The sequence below is a fragment of the Mus caroli genome, unplaced genomic scaffold, assembly GCF_978045245.1.
Source record: "Mus caroli unplaced genomic scaffold, Mus_caroli_1 scaffold_8, whole genome shotgun sequence".
NCBI lineage: Eukaryota > Metazoa > Chordata > Mammalia > Rodentia > Muridae > Mus > Mus caroli.
Window position 1 is genome coordinate 64,475,779 of NW_028227263.1, and position 20,517 is coordinate 64,496,295.

The following is a 20,517-nucleotide window of genomic DNA, read 5'->3' on the forward strand; positions in this document are numbered from 1 at the left end:
CAAGTGGTGTCTAGGACCCAGGGATGAAGGCCTGGGGCAGAAGTGGTGCTCATTTCTAACAAGGCTCCCACAGATTATGCTATCATGGCTCAACCTCAGCATCAGGGTCACAGGTTAACATACAGATCTTTCAGAACAGGATAGAGGACTTTCTTGATAATTAAGAATTGATAACTAAGAAAACTTTCTTTAAATGTGCAGTGAGTTTCTGAAGAATACTGGAACACCGGAGATGTTCATCTGGGAATATCTGTACTGAGACCAGCACTTCAGCCTAACCATGTGACTCTCAGCAGCCACACTGTGTCACTAGAGGCTCTGCGTCTAACAACTGAATTCCATTATTGGTACACAGAGATATTGCTTCCAAATTGTCTCAGCCTCATGCAATGGAGCTGGGGCCAAGAGAATCCATGAACACAAATGTGCAACAGAATGTTTCAAGACGTGTTCTGACATTACCTGGATTGGGTTGGAGATACTCTGTGGCTTTTGAAAGGATTTCTGCAACAGCTTTACTGGTGATATCTATTTTCTTTAAAAAAGAAAAGAAAAGAAAACAAAAGAAAAGAAAACAAAAGAAAAGGAAAGAAATGTTAGTGAATTTAAAACTTGCTAAAGTCACAAAACCAACAATAGTATTTCCCATTCAATTAAGTTCTAATGCTACTATGGTTATTTTTTTTTTACATTTCTTATTTTATGTGAATTGATGCTTTGCCTGCATGTATGTCTGTGTGAAGACATCAGATGCATTAGAACTGGACTTACAGACAGTTGTAATCTGCCATGTGGGTGCTAGGAATTGAACCCAGATCCTCTGGAAGAGCAACCAGTGCTCTTAACTGCTGGGTCATCTCTCCAGCTCTACTGTGGTGATTTGAACACAGATGTCTTTAACATCTTAGGAAGAGGTGATCTTTTCTCTGTTGCTGACTCTGAGATAACACCCTCTTCTCAGAGACATTAGATAACACTAATTTCCTTTTCTTCATAATGTTAAAAGTGAATGTAGATGAGAAAATAAGAAATATTCTATACATTACAACTCTACTCAGTGAATAGAGACACTTGGAGAGCCTCAGTTGTATCTACAGAGTGAACTTGAATAGTCATGCTTAGAGAAGGTATCACAATATCATGTCATGTCACAAGTCATGTTAGAAACTACCCTGGTATTAATAAGACAAACCACCATGCCCTGCTGGATGTTAGCAGAGATTTGACTGATTTTGCCCTGCCATTTCTTCATTGCTGGTTATTAATTAACATAAAATTAACAGAATATCCAGGACTGCCACAATACAGAGTTCATTCATTTTATTCTATACCATCAATAACCCACAAGAAAGAAAGAAAAAAGAAAGAAAGAAAGAAAGAAAGAAAGAAAGAAAGAAAGAGAGAGAGAGAGAGAGAGAGAGAGAGAGAGGGGAGGGAGGGGGGAGGGAGGGAGGGAGGGAGGGAGGGAGGGAGGGAGGGAGAGAGGGAGGGAGACAGGTAGGTAAAGGGGATGACAATCACAAGAGAAATACAAAATCATGTCCTAAAAAGGAATAAATCTTATGAGAAGACAGACTTTTAAAAATCTAATTCCCTATGTAGAAAAATTAGTTTTAGAAAGACATAAACCTTCCCATAAATTAGCATATAAAATCTCATCAGAATTATTATTTGTTTAAAACATGGTAGGTTGATGTGGTGGGCTTGAATAGGAATGGCCCCCATAGGCTCAGATTTGAATTGCTGTTCATTAGGGAGTGACTCCACTTGACAGGGGTTAGAAGGTGTGGCCCTGTTGGGGAAGTGTATCACTGGAGGTGGGCTCTGGGGTTTTAAATGCTCAAGCCAGGCCCAGTGTCTGACTCTTCCTGCTGCCTGTGGATCCTAATACATCTCCCCAGCACCCAGGCGACCATCTTCCTGCAATGATACTGAGCTAAAACCTCTCAACTGTAAGCCAGCACCAATTGAATGTTTTCTAAGAGTTGCCATGGTGTCTCTTCACTGCAAGACAGAAGTTGGTGCCAGGGGCTGGGGTCTCGCTTTGATAAGCCTGCCATGATTTTGTTTGAAGGAATGTGGACTCTGAAACTTTGGATTAGAAAAGAAGATTAACACTTAAATCAGGGCTTCAGAAGGAACATGAAAGGCAGTGATGCTGAAGGTGATTTGAGCTGTGGGGGCTCAAGAACTTTCATAGAGGAAGGATTTTAGTCTGTGGCTTAGAGATCATTATTGTGATAATTTGGCAATAAATGCGGCTGCTTTTGCCCTTGTCCAGAAAGTCTTTCTGAAGCTAAACTGGACAGTTTGGGGTTAATGGCATTGGCAGAGACGATTTCAAAGCAGTCGAGTGTAGACTGTGCTGTGTAGTTATTAATGGTCAGTCATATGCAGATCTACAAAGAAAAGGAGCAAGCCAGTAAGCAGCACTCCTCATGGCTGCTGTATCAGCTCTGCCTCCAGCGTCCTGCCCTGTTTGAGTTCCTGTCCTGACTTCCTTCTATGATGAAGCCTTCCCTTTCCATTTTGCTTTATGATCATGGTGTTTCACTGCAGCACTAGTAACCCTAACTTAGACTGCTGAGGATAAAGTGAGATTCACACTGTATTAGGATTAAAATATGGACCAAAAACTAAAAATGTAGTAACTTATAAAACAGAATGTCTCAAAATGCTGAAGCATCTAAGCTTGACCTGAGATCCCACAGTTAAACTGTGACACACAAAAATGTCATACTACACAGTGACAGATACAGCACATGGAGTTTACAAAAAGTGGCAAACGGGGGAGGGGGAATCACAGAAGGTCAGCATCCACAGAGTCCAGAATTCTCACTATACATAATTTTTAAAAAAATAAAATAATCTGGTGAGATACATTGTGAAAGGAAACTCATGAGGAGGAGAAACAAAGGAAATGCTATGCATGGTACTGAACATATTGGCAAAGATAGGTGGTCAAAAGAAACCTAAACTAACTCGTCAAGTGTAAATACAAAGAAACAAAACCAAATGGCCCTCCTGGAATGGCTGGGATGTGTGCACACACAGGTGTGTTTGTACTAACAAACTGTTATGCAAATATCTTTGGCAAAACTCAAAAAGAAAAAAAAGAAAAAAAAAAAGAAACAGAGGCAGGCAGAGGTATAAGCATGTTGGGGAAGGCTGTGTGTTGTGAAGTGTATTCTCCAGTTGATTAAATATAGGCAGTGCAACTAACTCTCCCGGGCCCAGCCCACACAGGGGCTGAGTAGCAGAACAGGGTTCTGAGGATATCATGGGTCTAGAGAGATGGCTCAGTAGTTAAGAACACTGGCTGCTCTTCCAGAGGACCTTGGCTCCATTCCCAGGACCCACATGGCATCTTCCAACCATCTAGAACTCCAGTTCCAGGAGATCTGGTACTTTCTTCTGACTTTCATAGGTACTGGGCACACACAGTACACAGACATGTATGTGTGTGTTGGTTAAAAATGGGGTCCCAGCCAGGCAGTGGTGGCACACACCTTTAATCCCAGCACTTGGGAGGCAGAGGCAGGCGGATTTCTGAGTTGGAGGCCAGCCTGGTCTACAAAGTGAGTTCCAGGACAGCCAGGGATATACAGAGAAATCCTGTCTCGAAAAAACAAAAACAAAAACAAAAACGGGGTCCCGTGTCTGGCTCACCACAGGTCTAGGGCCACTCATGGAGGCTGATGTGGGAAGTTTGACTGTGCCGCGGTCCCCATGCAGCTGCAGCCACTGCCGGGTGGGCGTCAGGCTGTGAGAAGCCACAGAACCCCGCTCCGGGATGGGGAAGGCGCAGTCTGAGGTCCCAGTGGACCTGCCAGAGTTGGCTCAGGGTCCCCAGGCCTGCATGGAGGCCGAGGATGACAGGTTCTCAGGCTTTCAAACATCCCAGACACCGCTGTAAGCTTCAGAAGAGCTGAGAACAGAGTGGGGACCGCGGGTGGGCTCTGGCCCAGGGCTGAAGGGAAAAGGACAGGGAGGAGAGTTCCGGCTGGGTCCCGCAGGGAAGAGATTCCTTGTCTTGCTCAGGCTGGTGGCTTGGTGGTGAGCGGCTTGTCTCTGCTGGCTGCCTTGGCTGAGAGGACAGAGAGGCCTCCGGCATGCTCCTTAGAGGGAGACCTGCTCCATTGCTCCAGCACTGCGGATCCCCCTGAGAAGAGGCAGTCCATGGTTTTAAGGTGTTTATTGTAGAAGGGCAGAGAGAGGGAGAGAGTAGAGAAGTAGAGGCTGGCCATGGCCATGTGGAGAGAGGGGAGAAGGGAATGAGGAGAGAGGGAGAGGAAGAGGGCAGGAGAGAAGCAAGCAGGAAGCAGGAGTAAGAGAGGGAGGAGAGGCAAGCAGTCCCTTTTATAGTAGGCCAGGACTACCTGGCTGTGTTGCCAGGTAACTGTGGGGGTGGAGTCCAGTCAGAATGCCAGAAACTTGGGGCATTGCCATACACGACTAATGGCCACACACCTCTCTGCGAGGGGCTGTGGGAAGCTGTAGCTGGGACAGGAGCCAGGAGCCCAGGAGGCAGGGCTGAGAAGTCACCTACAGGGTCACCAGGGTTTAAAGCCTGTGCTTGACCAGGGACCAGGCTGCCTGTGCACAGCTCACTGCCGTGTGTGTGTGTGTGTGTGTGTGTGTGTGTGTGTGTGTGTGTGTGTGTGTAAAATACATGTATATATATTTATATGCAGGCAAAATATACAACACATACAATATATAAACCGACCTATGGCTATGGCTACAGCCCCTTTCTTTCTTTTGCAATGAGCATTTGTGCTTCCTCACCCCTCCCTCCAGGCCTTTATGATTTTCCGCCTTTTCATTAACAAAACATTGAGACCACTTAGCATCTATTTTGTTATTATCTTCTGTCTTATCAACCTTTTTGCACTGGTTTCTTTTTAGTTATGTGTATTATATATCTGTAAGAGGGTGTGCACACATGACTGCAGATGCCCTCAGAAGCCACAGTCATGGGATCCCCTAGAGCTGTGCTTACAGGAAGGGGTAGCCTGAGCCCTGGGAAGTGAACTACATGCAATCCTCTGCAAGAGCAGTGCTCCCTATCAACCGTCAGGTCCTCTCTCCAGTCCCCATGCTAAGCTCTACCTTCTATGTGGAGTGACTTAATTGGCTGATAATCTCCCAGCTGTGGACTCTGTGATGTCCTTGCTTTCTATCAACGCTGATTTCCTGCTAACTGCATCTGAGATGTAGCCATAAGTCACAGGTGTGGAATGCAAAGTTCTGTCACTTGTCATAATACATAATTCTACTTTTTTATTAAAATCTCCTTCAAATGAAGAAATGACTTCACATTTTCAAAGATTTGTTTTTATTTTATATAAATGAGCATTTGCCTGTGTGTGTGCCTGCTACCCTTGGAGGCCAGAAGAGGGCGCCAGATCCCCTGCAACTGAAGATGGTTGTGGGTCACCCTGTTCCTCTGCAAAAGCAACAGTGCTCTTACACGCTGACCCCTCTCTCCTGCCCCAGGTTCACATTTCTAAGGATCCAAACGTGACGTGTGATGATTTCGTTCTATGACTTTAAGAAACTTTCCCCGTGAGTCCTTCTGTAACTGCAACCAAAGAGCCTGGGAAGAGTGACCACTTCCACCCGGGGGATGCAGGCTCTACTTACACACAGTCAATGGTATGAATGTTTTGCCCAAATCTTCCTGAGCCTATGAGAACCGTTGGTCCATGTGTTACTACAAGAGAGGGGAGGGTGGGCAACTTCTCTGACTTCAGTCTCTTCTCAGGCCTCCTCATAGCTTTTACCTCACAAACTTAGAAGCTGTGTCACATGGCACAGACTGATTCAGAACTCTGGTACTTTTCTTCACCTTCTTATATGTTTTAAAGTTCTTTGGGGGGTATTTTGGGGAGATAAAGAGGAAATGGATATGATTAAGATACATGCATAAAATTTTAAAGATTGCATTAACATGACAATTTTTTAAAGGAAACGTTCTTCCTTGCAATGCATTTTTGGTACTGTGCTGTCCTTTCATGTTAGCATCGCTCCTTTGTTTCTGCTTAGTAAGCATGTTTGTGGGTTACTCTTCCCAGTGCCCGGTCATTCTCATGTCATCTTTTAGATGACTCTAATTTCTTCTATAAAGTCCTTAAGTCCTTAGTTTTGTAATCAGCTAACAGCAAGCTCCTCTGTCCTGTACTATAGTATAGATGCTGTTTTTGTACTTCTGTCACTACCAATGATTTTTGGAGGGAAAAATCTAAACAGGAATAAGCAAAAAGAATCTCAGTCCATCAGCTAAAACTGCCCCATCAGGAGTGAAGACATTCCCTAAGAAACCCCTCCTGTTTGTCCTCCTCCTGTCCGTCCCCCTCCTGTCCACCTCCCCATTGGCTTTCTGATACTGGACTTTCCCAGGATGCTATGCTATGTGAGAAGATCCGAGGAAGCCCTGGTGCCCAGCAAAGGAGAAAGCGGTTTCATACCATCTGTGCTAGCTGGTTTTGAGTGTCAACTTGACACAAGCTGGAGTTATCACAGAGAAAGGAGCCTCCCTTGAGGAAATGCCTCCATGAGATCCATCTGTGGGGGATTTTCTCAATTAATGGTCAAGGATGGAAGGGCCCATTGTGGGTGGTACCATCTCTGGGCTGGTAGTCCTGGGTTCTATATGAAAGCAAGCTGAGCAAGACAGCGGAAGCAAGCCAGTAAGTAACATCCTTCCATGCCTCTGCATCAGCTCCTGTATCCTGACCTGCTTGAGTTCCAGTCCTGACTTCCTTGGTGATGAACAGCAGTATGGAAGTGTAAGCCGAATAAACCCTTTCCTCCCCAACTTGTTTCTTGGTCATGATGTTTGTGCAGGAATAGAAACCCTGACTAAGACCCCATCTGACAACTTAAGATCCACCTTTCAGAAGAGATGAAGCAAAAAGTTGGGGCCAGGACCTGAAGCAGCACGGCCTAGATTAATTACTCACGCCTTGGCCACACCCTGGCCATCGCTGCCTCGTTATACACGCCTCAGCCTACTATTGAAATCAGAGGCTCCTTTCGCATGGAATGTTCGTGTGTTTCTCTTGGTGCAGACGGGGCTACACTGAATAAGCTGCTCTGCCCAGGTTTGCCCTGCCACCTGTCTCTTTAACGGGCTTCTTGAGAACAAGCAGGTCAGGATACAGGAGCTGATGCAGATGCCATGGGTGGATGTTACTTACTGTCTGAACCCAGCTTGTCAGGGCTGCCAGAGGCCTTGACTCTAAACCCAATAACGTAACTCCAGATATTTGTTTTTAAGTGTAGCATATGAATTGAATAATCTCGTTGGTAAAGAAGCCATATACATCCTATCATTATATATATTAATAAATTTAAAAATCAACTTTAGATATGTCAATGATATTAACATGTTGAAAGGGTTTTCAATGCACAGAATTTCTTTTTTCAAAATCAAACACAAAATTAACTTCTCTTCTTAGGGTCTTAACACTTCTAGGTATTGCACGCCTCTCGGGCACTTCCTGGAGGAAGGCTGGCCAGGTCCTACCTACAGTAAAGAGAATACCCTCTCAACCCACACCCAGAGCGGGCTTTCCCCCAACCTGCACTGCCGGCCACACCCAGGCCCCCAGCTCTGGTCTGAGGAATCTAATCATTAGGACAAGCTCTGTTCAAAGGACCCAAGACAAAGGGGAGGAAGCAGAGCAGTATGGACCCAGCTCCGAGTGCACCAGAGCCTCTCTCCAGGTAGATGACCAGGGGACAGGACAGGGGACAGAGTCTGCAGTCCATCATTGGAGTGCCAAGCCAGGAACACTATTCTAAATTATTTCATCTGCATATATGATTCTAGATGCCCCCATGTGAGGCCAGCCGGGCACACATACTTATCTCTGTATCACAGCTGACAAAAAGATAAAACCAGCTCATTCGAGTTCACCCTGTCGGTTCTAATGGCAGAAAAGTATTTGCTATGCAGCTGCTGAAACAGATGGGAACAACAGCCTAGATTACCAAATGATAAATCAGTTGTTATAAATCGGAAAAGCCTTGTCACACAAGCCTTGAGACACAGTTGACTCTCTAAGACATATGAGCACCATTTGGCCCTGGAGTTGTTGCCAAGGCCCACATGTTGTGCATTCTGAAAGCTGGCCACTAGAGGGAACCAGTTAGTCACATCCCGTTTCCTTCCTCAACTTGCCCAGACTAGATGTGGTTCAACCTGATCCTTGGGCTGGGAAGCACTGGGGTCCTGCCTTCCGGACTCTGCATCCCATGCTTGCATGTAAACATTCTGGATTCCCACTCCAGGTCATATTCCCAATAGCAGGCGGTTCTCTCGCGGGCACAGACAGCCCATTTCTAACACGTCACGTGTTCAAACAGCTTTACCTTTTCCATGTTCAGAAATTCTTCATCTAGCTTCGTTCCTTCGGCACCACTTATTTTTTCACTAAACAGCTGCAAAAACAAACACAAATGCTTTCACTGAACAAAGATTCTCTATATTCCTTTCATTGAAATTAGTGACAAAAATATTGGCTCTGGCGTTGTTGGATTTTTGGTTTTATGTACACTGGGGTTTTGCCTGCATATCTATCCCTGGAACATTAGTTACAGACAGTGGTGAGCTGCCACGTGGGTGCTAGGACTCGAACCCAGGTCCTCTGGAAGAGCAGCCAGTGATTTTAAAGGTTCCTGAGTTTGAGCCCTGGGGCCCACGTAGAGGTAGAAGGAGAGAACCAACTCCACAAGGTTGTTCCCATACTTCTATATGTGCACTGTGGCACTAGCGCGGGTGCACGCGCATGCACGCACGCACACCACAACAATACTAAGGAGAAAAGAGAAGATCATGGAACAATGTACACTTCCCATTTGTCCAAGCTTTATCATGCACCCATCCTCATCAGATGGCAGAAAGCAGTTCTAATACACGTAGTGACAAGACAGCTAGGGACACAAGAAGTGACAAGAGTTAGCACCCAAACAGCCTGAATGTAAGAGACGGGCGATAAAAACAGACAAATACTAGGACCAAATGCAAACTATTATCAATTCATCAACTTGACAGACTCTCAGGGCTGCTTAGAAAGTATCCCGTCTGCAGAGCAGGAGGCAGATCATTCAGGACCTGACTCCTAGAATGCGTGGCATTTGAGTTTGTTTTTTAAGGACAGTGACATTTCAGTGTGCAGCACAGCGGGAAAGGTCTTCTGGGATGTGGTGGTGTTTTCAAAAAAGGAAAACTGAGAGGAATGGGAAGGGTGGTTTGATACTGAGCCCAGATCCTATCCTTTGTGGCTGTCTGTACAATAAGAGAGGCTTAGCAGCATCTCTGTTGTCTACCACTAAATGATCATTGAAGTCATGTGCTCACTGTGCACACTCATGTGCACACACACAAACACATGCACACATCTGCCACACCACTGTAACCACCCAAAAATGTCCCTAGATAATGAGTGATCAGTGTGCTCACAAAACAGTAAGGAGTTTCACTCCCAAGTGAAGACTGCTCAAGGGGAGGACTGAACAGGCTGTGGATCACAGCCTGGCAAGCCAGAGGGCATGACAGACAGGTCTCTAAAGACACCCTGCCCAACACAACCACTAGAGAAGCCTTTCAGAAAAGTGACTCCGGCCCCAATGGATCTGGCTTTGTGAACAAGGAGAATGGACTGCCATAACAAAGCGTGTTGTCTTTAAAAAGTACTTCACTGTGATTTACGTATGGCTTTAGAGTGTTAACACATGTATAAAGTCACAGTAAGTAAGTTAAGGGGACTGCAGATCCCTTACATACAGGCACGGTTTCGTCTGACTGCCTGCCCTACTCTCTCTCTCTCTCTCTCTCTCTCTCTCTCTCTCTCTCTCACACACACACACACACACACACACACATACACACACACACACGCACGCACACACACGCACACACACACGCATGCACACGCACGCACACACGCACGCACACGCACGCACGCGCACACACGCGCACGCACGCGCACACATGCACACACACACACACGCACGCACACACACACACACACACACACTATTGCTATGGGATAAGGAGGTGTGGGCGTGGTAAACAGACACAGAGTTTAGCTTAAATTAATTATGTGACACAGGATTTCCTGGAGAGAGTGGCTTACAAACATGGCTAGCAGGGCCTGGTATGGTGGCACATGTCTTTAACCTCAGCACTCAGGACGCAGAATTACACAGAGAAACCCTGTCTCAGAAAATTAAAAAAAAAAAACAACTAGCATTCTATTGCCCCACTAACAGGGTGGCCCCATGACTTGTTTTAACCACACAGAACCAAGCCTAGCTAGCAAGAGACCTGTGTGCTTCCACCCACTCCCCTGAAACCCTTTGCCTGTGAACAAGCCCTACTAGACAGAAAGGTAAAGGGGCGCCAGCCTCTCACACACTCATGCCCCAGAACCACAGCCACCAGCTGACCCAGCTGAGAGAACGAGCAGGACAGTCTCATCTGCGGGCCACCACCATCCCCCCCACCCCACCCCACCCCAGCCCAGGAACTAAGTCCAATAAACAGTGTTGTTTGAACTACAGAGCCTGTGAGCTCCTCAACCCACTTGGCTGGAGTTCTCACTTCGTAGGCTGAGGGCAGAGGTCAAGCAGGCTTGTTCCGATCCTTATTATGAGGCATGACCTCAAAGGAGTCTGAGACTGCTCTACACCAAACAGTGAGGAGCAAAGTCACCTCCAGGATTGGTTCCAAACTTTTGGAGGTAATACGCAGAGACTCCAATGGGAGTTATACAAGCTCTGGCCTTATATCTTGCAGCCATAGAAGACTGCAAAAATGGCCACCATGCTTTGTAGCTCTACCCACTGAGATACAGGGTATCCCATTCCAACCCTCCACTTGCCTTGGTCAACAAAATGGAGTGTAGGCTGTGCCGTGTGACTACTGAACTGGGGCTTTAGGTACTTTGAAGCTATAAACATGCTTTGCAGTGATCTAGCTTGGAGGAGAGTGGAAGATCAGCTGGGGAAGAGGAGCCACAGGCCCACCACACTTGGTACATTGGGTGTGCTATGATGGCTGGAGTAGCCACCTACAATCTCCTTCATTACTGGCACGGGAGAAACCAATGCACTGATCCTGGTCTTGAAATATGAATTAGAGATCCACTTAGAATTAAGAGACCAGAAGCCTCCTCAACTGGTCCCTGTTGGTAGGATTTCCCTGGCTCTGTTTGCTGTGAGTACTTCCATTGCTGCGACACCATGGCCAGACACAGCATGGGGTAAGCAAGGCTGACTGCAGCTTCATCCAGGAAGCCAGGGCAGGAACTCAAGTGGGAGTCTGGAGGCAGCAACTGAAGTGGAGATCATAGAGGGGGGCTGCTTACCAGCTTGCTCCTCACGGCTTGCTCAGCCTGCTTTCTTATACAACCTAGGACCAGGAGTGGCATTGCCCACAGTGGGTGGGGCTCTCCCACGTCAATCATTAATCAAGAAAATGACTACAGATTTGCCTGTAGGCCACTGGTGGGGAGGCATTTCTCAGTAGAGGTGATCCTGGCTTACATCAAATTGGCAAAAAACTAACCAGGCACAGGGGTAAACTCCAGACTAGGCATAGTCAACAGAAACAGTAAACTGGAAAGTACTTAAGGGACTTACCAAAACAAAACAAAACAAAACAGACAACGCACTTTATTTTCTATTGAAATATGAGCTAGTGAAGACAGAGAATACGTGGGCGGCTCCAAAGTGAAAGGCACCCAGTGGAGCAAAACATCAATATTTTAAGAATAAGGGGTTTCGGCCAGGCGGTAGTGATGTACGCTTTTAATACCAGCACTTAAGAGGCAGAGGCAGGCAGATCTCTGTGAGTTCAAGGCCAGCCTGGTCAACAGAGTGAATTCTAGGACAGTCAGGGCTACACAGAGAAACCCTATTTCAAAAAAAACCAAAACAACAGCAACAATAACAAAGAACTGGGTTTTTTTCTTATTACACAGATACGAGTCTTTAATTTTGAAAATATACTGAAGTTATTAAGAAAGATGAATATTAATTGATAAGATCTCTCGAATAAAATATTCAAGACTGTCTGTTGGGGTGGGGCCTGTGAGACGGACAGGCAGTGCAGCTGTAAGCACACAACAGCTCAGCAACACAGCAGCAGGAGAGCACAGAGGAGGGGCTTCAAAGAGCTCAGTGCAAAGAAAACCAGACCTACAATAAGAACAAAATAAAGACACCCAAGCCACCAGGGTCTCTTCTAAAATAATAATAATAATAATGCTAAAATGCTATGTCAAGGAAATAAAACCAGAACCAAGAGGAAACGTGTGGCTACAAGAAATAGCTGGAGATGGAAGTGGAACGACTCTTGTGATGAAATCAGGTATCCCCTGAACACAATCAAGAAAAATCTAATGCCTGGGCTCATACAGAGCCCACGTGACCACAGGTAGGGATGGGGCGGAGCTGCGGGTGCGGTGAGTGTGCCAAAGCTTGTGCGGTGAAATGATGTGCAAGCACCTCATTCTAGACTTAGTACTTAACTTTAAAAGTAGAGCGCTATAAAAGTGTGTGTGGTAATAAGTGTCCTTATCAACACATGGGGGAAAGCTAATGTATTTACAAAAAAAGGAAATTAAAGAAAATATGTTCAGATGGAAGCTAAGGAATAGCTGATAGAAGCCACAAAATAAGACAGTTACAGTGAGTGCCAGGGGACCAACATAATCATGGGTGTGGATTGAGGTCACTATATTAAGGGATGGAGTAATAGAATGGGCTTTGTTGCTTCACTAGTGGAGGTGAGAATCAAAGCCCGGGCTTTGTGCATCCCAGGCAAGTGCCCCATCCCCGAGCTACACACAAACCAAAACCCAGCTACAAAAAATTCTAGATTGATATCTACAGCAAAACATACGAAGATATTAAAAATAAGTAAGTAAATATATACATACTGGGAAATTACTGACCAAAATAAGGCTTTTAACAACATCCAGGGCCAAGCACTGACTGGGATCTCAGGCTGACAATACAAGAGGTGATCCACAAAACTCAGTCCTAATGACAATTTGCCAACCAGGCACAGGATTCACATACACATACATGTCTGTAATGTGTACACATATATGATGCATGGCTTGAAAGTCAAAGTGACATTGATCAAATACACATGCATACATTTCTAACTTTTCAGCCAACAGATTAGGAGGTATATAGAGAGCATGACAAAAAGTAGCCATTCCCAGGTCACAATCAGTATCATAGTGGAGCGGGGTATTTGTTTGGGGGTTTTGTTTCTTTAATGTTTTTTCTATAAGAATCAACAGTAAAAATAAATATATAGAGACAAGTGCTGAGAATTCCGTCCCAGAACAATTGTTTGGGGAACTAGGGAGACGGCTCAGTAAGTAAAAAGCATGGTGGACAAACAAAAGTACCTGGCTCTGAACCCCCAGCAGTCATGTAAATGCCAGTATACTAGAGTGCAGCTGTAACAGCCATGCAAGCACCATGTGCCTGCGGCTCCAGCACCGGGGAGGGCAAAGGAGCTCCTGGAGCAGGACCAGCCAGTGACAGAACTGAGCACCATGGGCTCAGGGAGGGGTCCTCATTAGTGGAGGGTGAAAAGGGGAGCGCACCTGACATATAACTTTGGACTTTGCACATTGCACATGTACAGAGAGAGGAGGGCATCCCCACAGAACTTGATGCATCAAAGCGGGACACACCTTTAGTTCCAGCACTCAGGAGGCAGAAGCAGGCTATTCTCTATGAGTTCCAGGTCAGACAGGATGGGGGGAGGGAGAGAGGGAGCGAGACTAGAAGATAGTAGATAGATGATAGATAGATGGTAGATGGATAGATAGACATAGATGATAGGTAGGCAAATAGATAGGTAGATAGATGATAGAGAGATAGCAGGTAGGTAGATACCTGTAGAATAGAGCAAAAGCCATGTTTAAAGGTCAAGAGATAACTTTAAAAACACTGAAAAAAAAGTTAACTTACTGCCTTAAACCAATACAGTATCATTCTATCTAAATCAGCAAAACTACAGTACTGCAACCTAATGTCTCTAACTGATACAGCATGAGTTATCTAATTAACAAACCTAGGAAGTCGGGGAAAAGTTATCAATATAGTATGATAAGGACACCATGATCAAGGCACAGCCACACAACACACCAAGATAAACACACTTCCAGGGCAGAGAGATGCAGAGCCTGCCAGCAGAAATGAGACAGAATGAAGCAAATGGCATGTGCTGTCCAGAAAGCTCCAGAACACAGCCTAGAAAGCCATCTGTACTTCAACAGTGAGGAAGTAGCATTTCTGATAGCGAGAACATAGACAAAGCCATGATACTAATATTCTAGTAAGGAGGCAACACTGTTAAAAGACTAACCCCAAATGAGAAGGGTCACATCAAGAGGCAGGGAGGTCCCACAGGGGACAGGTCACACAGGTGGGCAGGTCCCACAGAGGATAGGTCCCAAGGAGGACACACGGCCAAGCAGATCACACAGGGGACAGGTCACAGAGAAGGACAGGCCACACAGGCAGGCAGATCACACAGGTGGGCAGGTCACACAGGCGGGAAGGTCACACAGGAAGGCAGGTCACGCAGAGGGGCAGGTCACACAGGCAGACAGGTGACACAGGTGGGCAGGTCCCACAGGGGACAGGTTCCACAGGTAGGCAAGTCACACAGGTCGACAGGGCATACAGGAGGACAGGTCAAACAGGTAGGCAGGTCACACAGGTGGGCCGGTCACACAGGCAAGCAGGTCACACAGGAAGACAGATCACACAAGTAGGCAGGTCCTACAGGGGACAGGTTACACAGGAGAAGAGGTGACACAGGTAGGAAGGTCACATAGGAGGAGGACAGGTGACACAGGTGGGAAGGTCACACAGGAGGACAGGTCACACAGCTTGGCAGGTCACACAGGAGGACAGGTCAAACAGGGGGGCAGGTCACACAGACAGGCAGGTCACACAAAGGGGCAGGTCCCACAGGCAGGCATTCACACAGGAAAGCAGGTCACACAGGTGGGCAGGTCACACAGGTGGGCAGGTCACACAGGCGGGTAGGTCACATTGGCAGGCGGGTCACACAGGAAGACAGGCCACACAGAGGGGCAGGTCACACAGACAGACAGGTCACACTGGTGGGCAGGTCCACAGGGGACAGGTTACACAGGAGGACAGGTGACAAAGGTGGGAAGGTCACAGAGGAGGACAGGTCATTCAGGTGGGCAGGTCACACAGGAAGGCAGGTCACACAGAGGGGCAGGTCACATAGGCAGACAGGTCACACTGGTGGGCAGGTCCACAGGGGACAGGTTACACAGAGCAGCAGGTCACACACAGGAGCAGGTCACACAGACAAGCAGATCACACAGGCAAGCAGATCACACAGGGGACAGGTCACCCAGGCAGACAGGACACACAGGCAGACAGGTCACACAGGCAACCAGGTCACACAGGAAGGCAGGTCACAAAAGTGGGCAGGTCCTACAGGGGACAGGTCACACAGGAAAGCAGATCACACAGGTGGGTAGATCACACAGACAGACAGATCACACAAGTGGGCAGGTCACACAGGGGACAGGTTACAGAGGAGGACAGGTGACACAGGTGGGAAGGTCACACAGGAGGACAGGTTAAACAGGTGGGCAGGTCACACAGGAAGGCACGTAACACAGAGGGGCAGGTCACACAGGCAGACAGGTCACACAGTGGGCAAGTCACACAGGTGGGCAGGTCACACAGGGGACAGGTCACACAGAGGAGCATGTCACACAGAAGAGCAGGTCACAATAAGGAGAAAGTCACACAGGCAAATGGGTCACACAGGCAAGCAGATCACACAAGGGACAGGTCACACAGGCGGGCAGGTCACACAGGCAGAACGATCACACAGTTGGGCAGGTCCCAAAGGGGACAGGTCACACAGGCGGACAGGACACACAAGCAAGTAGGTCACACAGGCAGGCAGGTCACACAGAGGGCCAGGTCCCAGAGGGGACAGGTCACACAGAGGAGCAGGTAACACAGAAGGGCAGGTCACACAGAGGAGCAGGTAACACAGAAGGGCAGGTCACACAGAGGAGCAGGTAACACAGGCAGACAGGTCACACAGGCGGGAAGGTCACACAGGCAGACAGGTCAAACAGGTGAGCATGTCACACAGGTGGGAAGGCCACACAGGCAGACAGGTCACACAGGTGGGCAGGTCACCGAGGTGGGCAGGTCACACAGGAAGGCAGGTCACACAGGAAGGTAGGTCACACAGAGGGTCAGGTCACATTGGCAGACAGATCACACAGGGGACAGGTCACACAGGAAGACAGGTCACATAGCTGGGCAGATCACAGAGGTGGGCAAGTCACACAGGTGGCCAGGTCACACAGAGGGACAGGTCACACAGGAACCAGGTCACACAGAGGGGCAGGTCACATAGTCAGACAAGTCACACAGGTGGGCAGGTCACACAGGCAGACAGGTCACACTGGTGGGCACATCACACAGGCAGAACGCTCAGATAGTTGGGCAGTACCCAAAGGGGACAGGTCACACAGAGGGGCAGGTCACACAAAGGAGCATGTCACACAGGCAATCAGGTCACACAGGGGACAGGTCACACAGGAGGACAGGTCACACAGGCAAGCAGATCACACAGGGGACAGGTCACACAGGCAGACAGGACACACTTGTGGGCTGGTCACACAAGCAGGCAGGTCACACAGTTGGGCAGGTCACACAGGTGACTTGTCACACAGGCAAGCAAATCACACAGGAGACAGGTCACACAGGAGACAGGTCACACAGGCAGACAGGTCACACTGGTGGGCACATCACACAGGCAGAACGCTCAGATAGTTGGGCAGTACCCAAAGGGGACAGGTCACACAGAGGGGCATGTCACATGAAGGAGCAGGTAACACAGGCAAGCAGGTCACACAGGGGACAGGTCACACAGGCAGGCGGGTCACACAGGAAGGCAGGTCACACAGGAGGACAGGTCACACAGCTGGGCAGATCACAGAGTTGGGCAGGTCACACAGGTGGGCAGAGCACAGAGGTGGGCAGGTCACACAGAGGGGCAGGTCACACAGGCTGGCAGGTCACAGAGAGGGGCAGGTTACACAGTCAGACAGGTCACACAGAGGGGCAAGTCACACAGATGGGTAGGTCACACAGAGGGGCAGGTAGGTCACACAGGCAGGCAGGTCACACAAGTGGGTAAGTCACACAGGTGGGCAGATCACAGAGGTGGGCAGGTCACACCGGTGGGCAGGTCACACAGGAAGTCATTTCACACAAAGGGGCAGGTCACATAGGCAGTCAAGTCACACAAGTGGGCAGATAACACAGGCAGACAGGTCACAGGTGGGCAGGTCACACAGACGGACATGTCAAACAAGCAGGCAGGTCACACAGCGGGGCAGGTCACATAGGCAGACAGGTCAAACAGGTGGACAGGTCACACAGGTGGGCAGGTCCCACAGTTGGGCAGATCACACAGGCAGAACGCTCTCACAGTTGGGCAGTACCCAAAGGGGACAGGTCACACAAAGGGGCAGGTCACACAGGCAGGCAGATAACACAGGCAGGTAGGTCACACAGGCAGGCAGGTCACACATGTTGACAGGTCACACAGGCAGGCAGGTCACAGAGAGGGGAGGTCACACAGGCAGGCGGGTCACACAGAGGACAGATCACACAGGTGGGTAGGTTTCACAGAGTGGCAAGTTACAGATGGACAGGTCACACAGTGAGCAGGTCACACAGGTGGGCAGGTCACACAGGTGGGTAGGTTACACTAAGGGGCAGGTCACACAGGCAGGCAGATCACACAGAGATGAGGTCACACAGGTTGCCAGGTCACACAGATGGGAGGTCACACAAGTAGGCAGTTCACACAGGTGGGCAGGGCATGTGCCCCTTCTGTGAGCAGTGGGTTTAAGCTGGTGAGTGTAGTAACAGAGTTGAATTCCAGAATGATTAGTAAAGTGGATCATAGGAGAAGCAGCCTTATAGGAGAACCAAATGGACATGGTGATCTAAGATGACAAGGGACAGGTACCACATACAGACATCTGTTAAGGGATAGTGTTGGAATTCCAGCTTCTTCAGTGTCCCCATCAAAAATCATGCATTTGACTTAGGCTAACTATTTGAACACTGTAAACCTGCCCGACCAGACCTAACTAGATGAACACTGTAAACCTGCCCGACCAGACCTAACTAGATGAACACTGTAAACCTTCCCGACCAGACCTGCTGATGCCCTGGCCATCATCAGATGGAAGTCTGTCCAGCTCCAGTCAAAAATAGGAAAATGAAGAGCACTTTCCCACTTACCTGGGAAAATCAAAGGGAGTGTGTGTGGGTTTCTACCTGTATGCAATAGTGGTTTAAAGATAAATATTATAGCCTTGGCCAACTTCTGTGTATATTATGTTTTAAAGAAATCTGGACTTTTCCATTTCTTCTGCTTTTTGAAAAAGGATTTATTTTCATTTTGAATTGTGTGTTTGTAGTATGTATGGTGTGGGGGCATGTTGTGTGTGTGTGTTGTGTATGGTGTATGTGGTATGTGTGATGTGTGTGTGTGGTGTATGTGTGATGTGTGTGGTGTGTGTGATGTGTGGTCTGTGTGTGTGGTATGTATGGTGTGTGTGATGCGCGTGTGTGTGTGTGTGTGTGTTTATGTGTGTATGTGTGGTGTGTGTGTCTGTGTGTGTGTCTGTGTCTGTGGTGTGTATGGTGTATGTGGTGTATGTGGTGTGTGTGGTGTGTGGTGTGTGTGTGTGTGTGTGTGTGTGTGTGTGTGGTAGGGATGAAGAAGCAGGTTCTGAACCCAGAAGAAGGCACGGGATCCCCCTGTCAGCTGGAGTGCTGACAGGGAGCTGGGACCTGACCTCAGGGTCTCTGCAGAGCATGTGCACTTTTAACAGCTGGACCATCTCCCCAGCCCCCACTTCTTCACTTTTTATAAAACAAACTAAACAGCAATAAAACCAAAATCTAGGGAAAAGGTTTTCAAAAGCCAAATTCACATATGAGGCTTTTGAATATTGGAAATTGTGTGTCTAAAACCATAAAACTGTAGCCCTATGGGAGGAGGGCTTGGGGAAAGCTCTGGCTACATAAACTTAGAAAGATGTGGGAAACAAAAGTTACAAAGATTTCTTACAAAAGCGAGTTCTGGAGCTTTAAAAAGCTAATGGGTACTTCAAGACATCCCAGGGGCAAGTGGGCTGGGCTTGTTGGCCATGTTTGATGTCTAAGGTAAAGATAACTCTCTGAGGAGCAGTGCTCTGGAGAGAAGCCTCAGGCTCCTCAGAGGGGTTCACTCTCCCTACAGGCTCCTGTCTTTTCTTTCTGCCATTTAGCTGCCACATGCTGCTTCCATCAGCTCAGAGAATACAGCAAGATTCAACTCAGCAGCAACAGGGGTAGATGAGCTAAGGGTGTGTGTGGGCGGGAGGCACCGGGTGAAACTTCTCAGAGTGAGGGTGGAGAAGCAGTGCAGGTGCTCCTTCATTCGGGTCAATTTTCTGTCTTGTAGCTCAGGGTGGAGCGCGGGAGCAGAAAGCTCCAGTCTGGAATAAGCAGCCATCTCTCCCTCAGCAAGGGAAAAATCAGAGCACACTGTAACCAAGGAAACCAGGTTCTAAGAGGCCAAATTTCTGGGGAAAAAAAAAACAACAACAACAAAAAGCATAAAGAAGTGGCCCTGGCAGGCTGTTCCGTTTTCTCCTGGTGTATGAGGTGAGTCCTCACGGTCCAGAGACAAGACTTATAGAACACAGCACAGGGTCAGGGATGAAGGCTAAGGATCTGGGTGGAGATTTTCCCGCTGTCACAGCCATCCAGAGACAAAGACTGGAGCTTAGGATTGTCCATGAGATGCCATAGTAAAGAGGCTGGAAAGTGAAGGTGTGTCTCCTCAAAACTCATACACTGAATCTCTGATGGCCAATGTGTCATACATACTAGAAGTGTCCTACTAAGTCTTGTGGGATGCACGGGTCAAGGTCAGTCCTCTCCCTTCCATCTACAGAAGCACACCGGAGCTGCCCATCTGTGAACCAAGGCAGACCCTGGCCAGAACAGTCCACACAACTCTGAGAAACACATGTCTGTTTAAATCGCCCAGTGTTTGGTATTTTTGTTGGAACGTCCCAGGTACTAAGACAATATCCAAATGGCCCAATAAGCACTTGAAAATATCTCACCATTATTATTATCGTGGAAATACAAATCAGACCATGATGCCATACTATACTGCTATCAGAATAACTAAAATCATCTCAAAACATGAATGTTAGTACAAGTGTTTCCCAAGATTGATGGAGCAATTGGAAATCACATGTGCTACTCTAGAGTCCACACTGCCTGAATGGTTTTGGGAAACAGTTTGGCAGCATTTACTGAAGATGAATATAGAAATCACTATGCCCTATGATTCAGAAATTCCCCTCTTAGGTATTCTGCAGGCAGAAA

The 20,517-nt window shown here is 47.7% G+C and overlaps 1 protein-coding gene across 4 annotated transcripts in view; it reads right to left on the reverse strand.

Moving 5' to 3' along the window:
* The window catches only part of Sh3gl3 (SH3 domain containing GRB2 like 3, endophilin A3), a 129,165-nt gene that overhangs the window by 35,655 nt on the left and 72,993 nt on the right, over positions 1-20,517 (reverse strand). For all 4 annotated transcript variants that reach the window (XM_021166935.3, XM_021166936.3, XM_029480166.1 and 1 more), the window contains 2 exons: positions 8,380-8,448; positions 463-535 (listed from right to left, as the gene is read on the reverse strand). In XM_021166935.3, the coding sequence (XP_021022594.1) occupies positions 463-535; positions 8,380-8,448 (142 nt within the window). Of the gene's footprint in view, positions 1-462; positions 536-8,379; positions 8,449-20,517 lie in introns of those variants that run through there.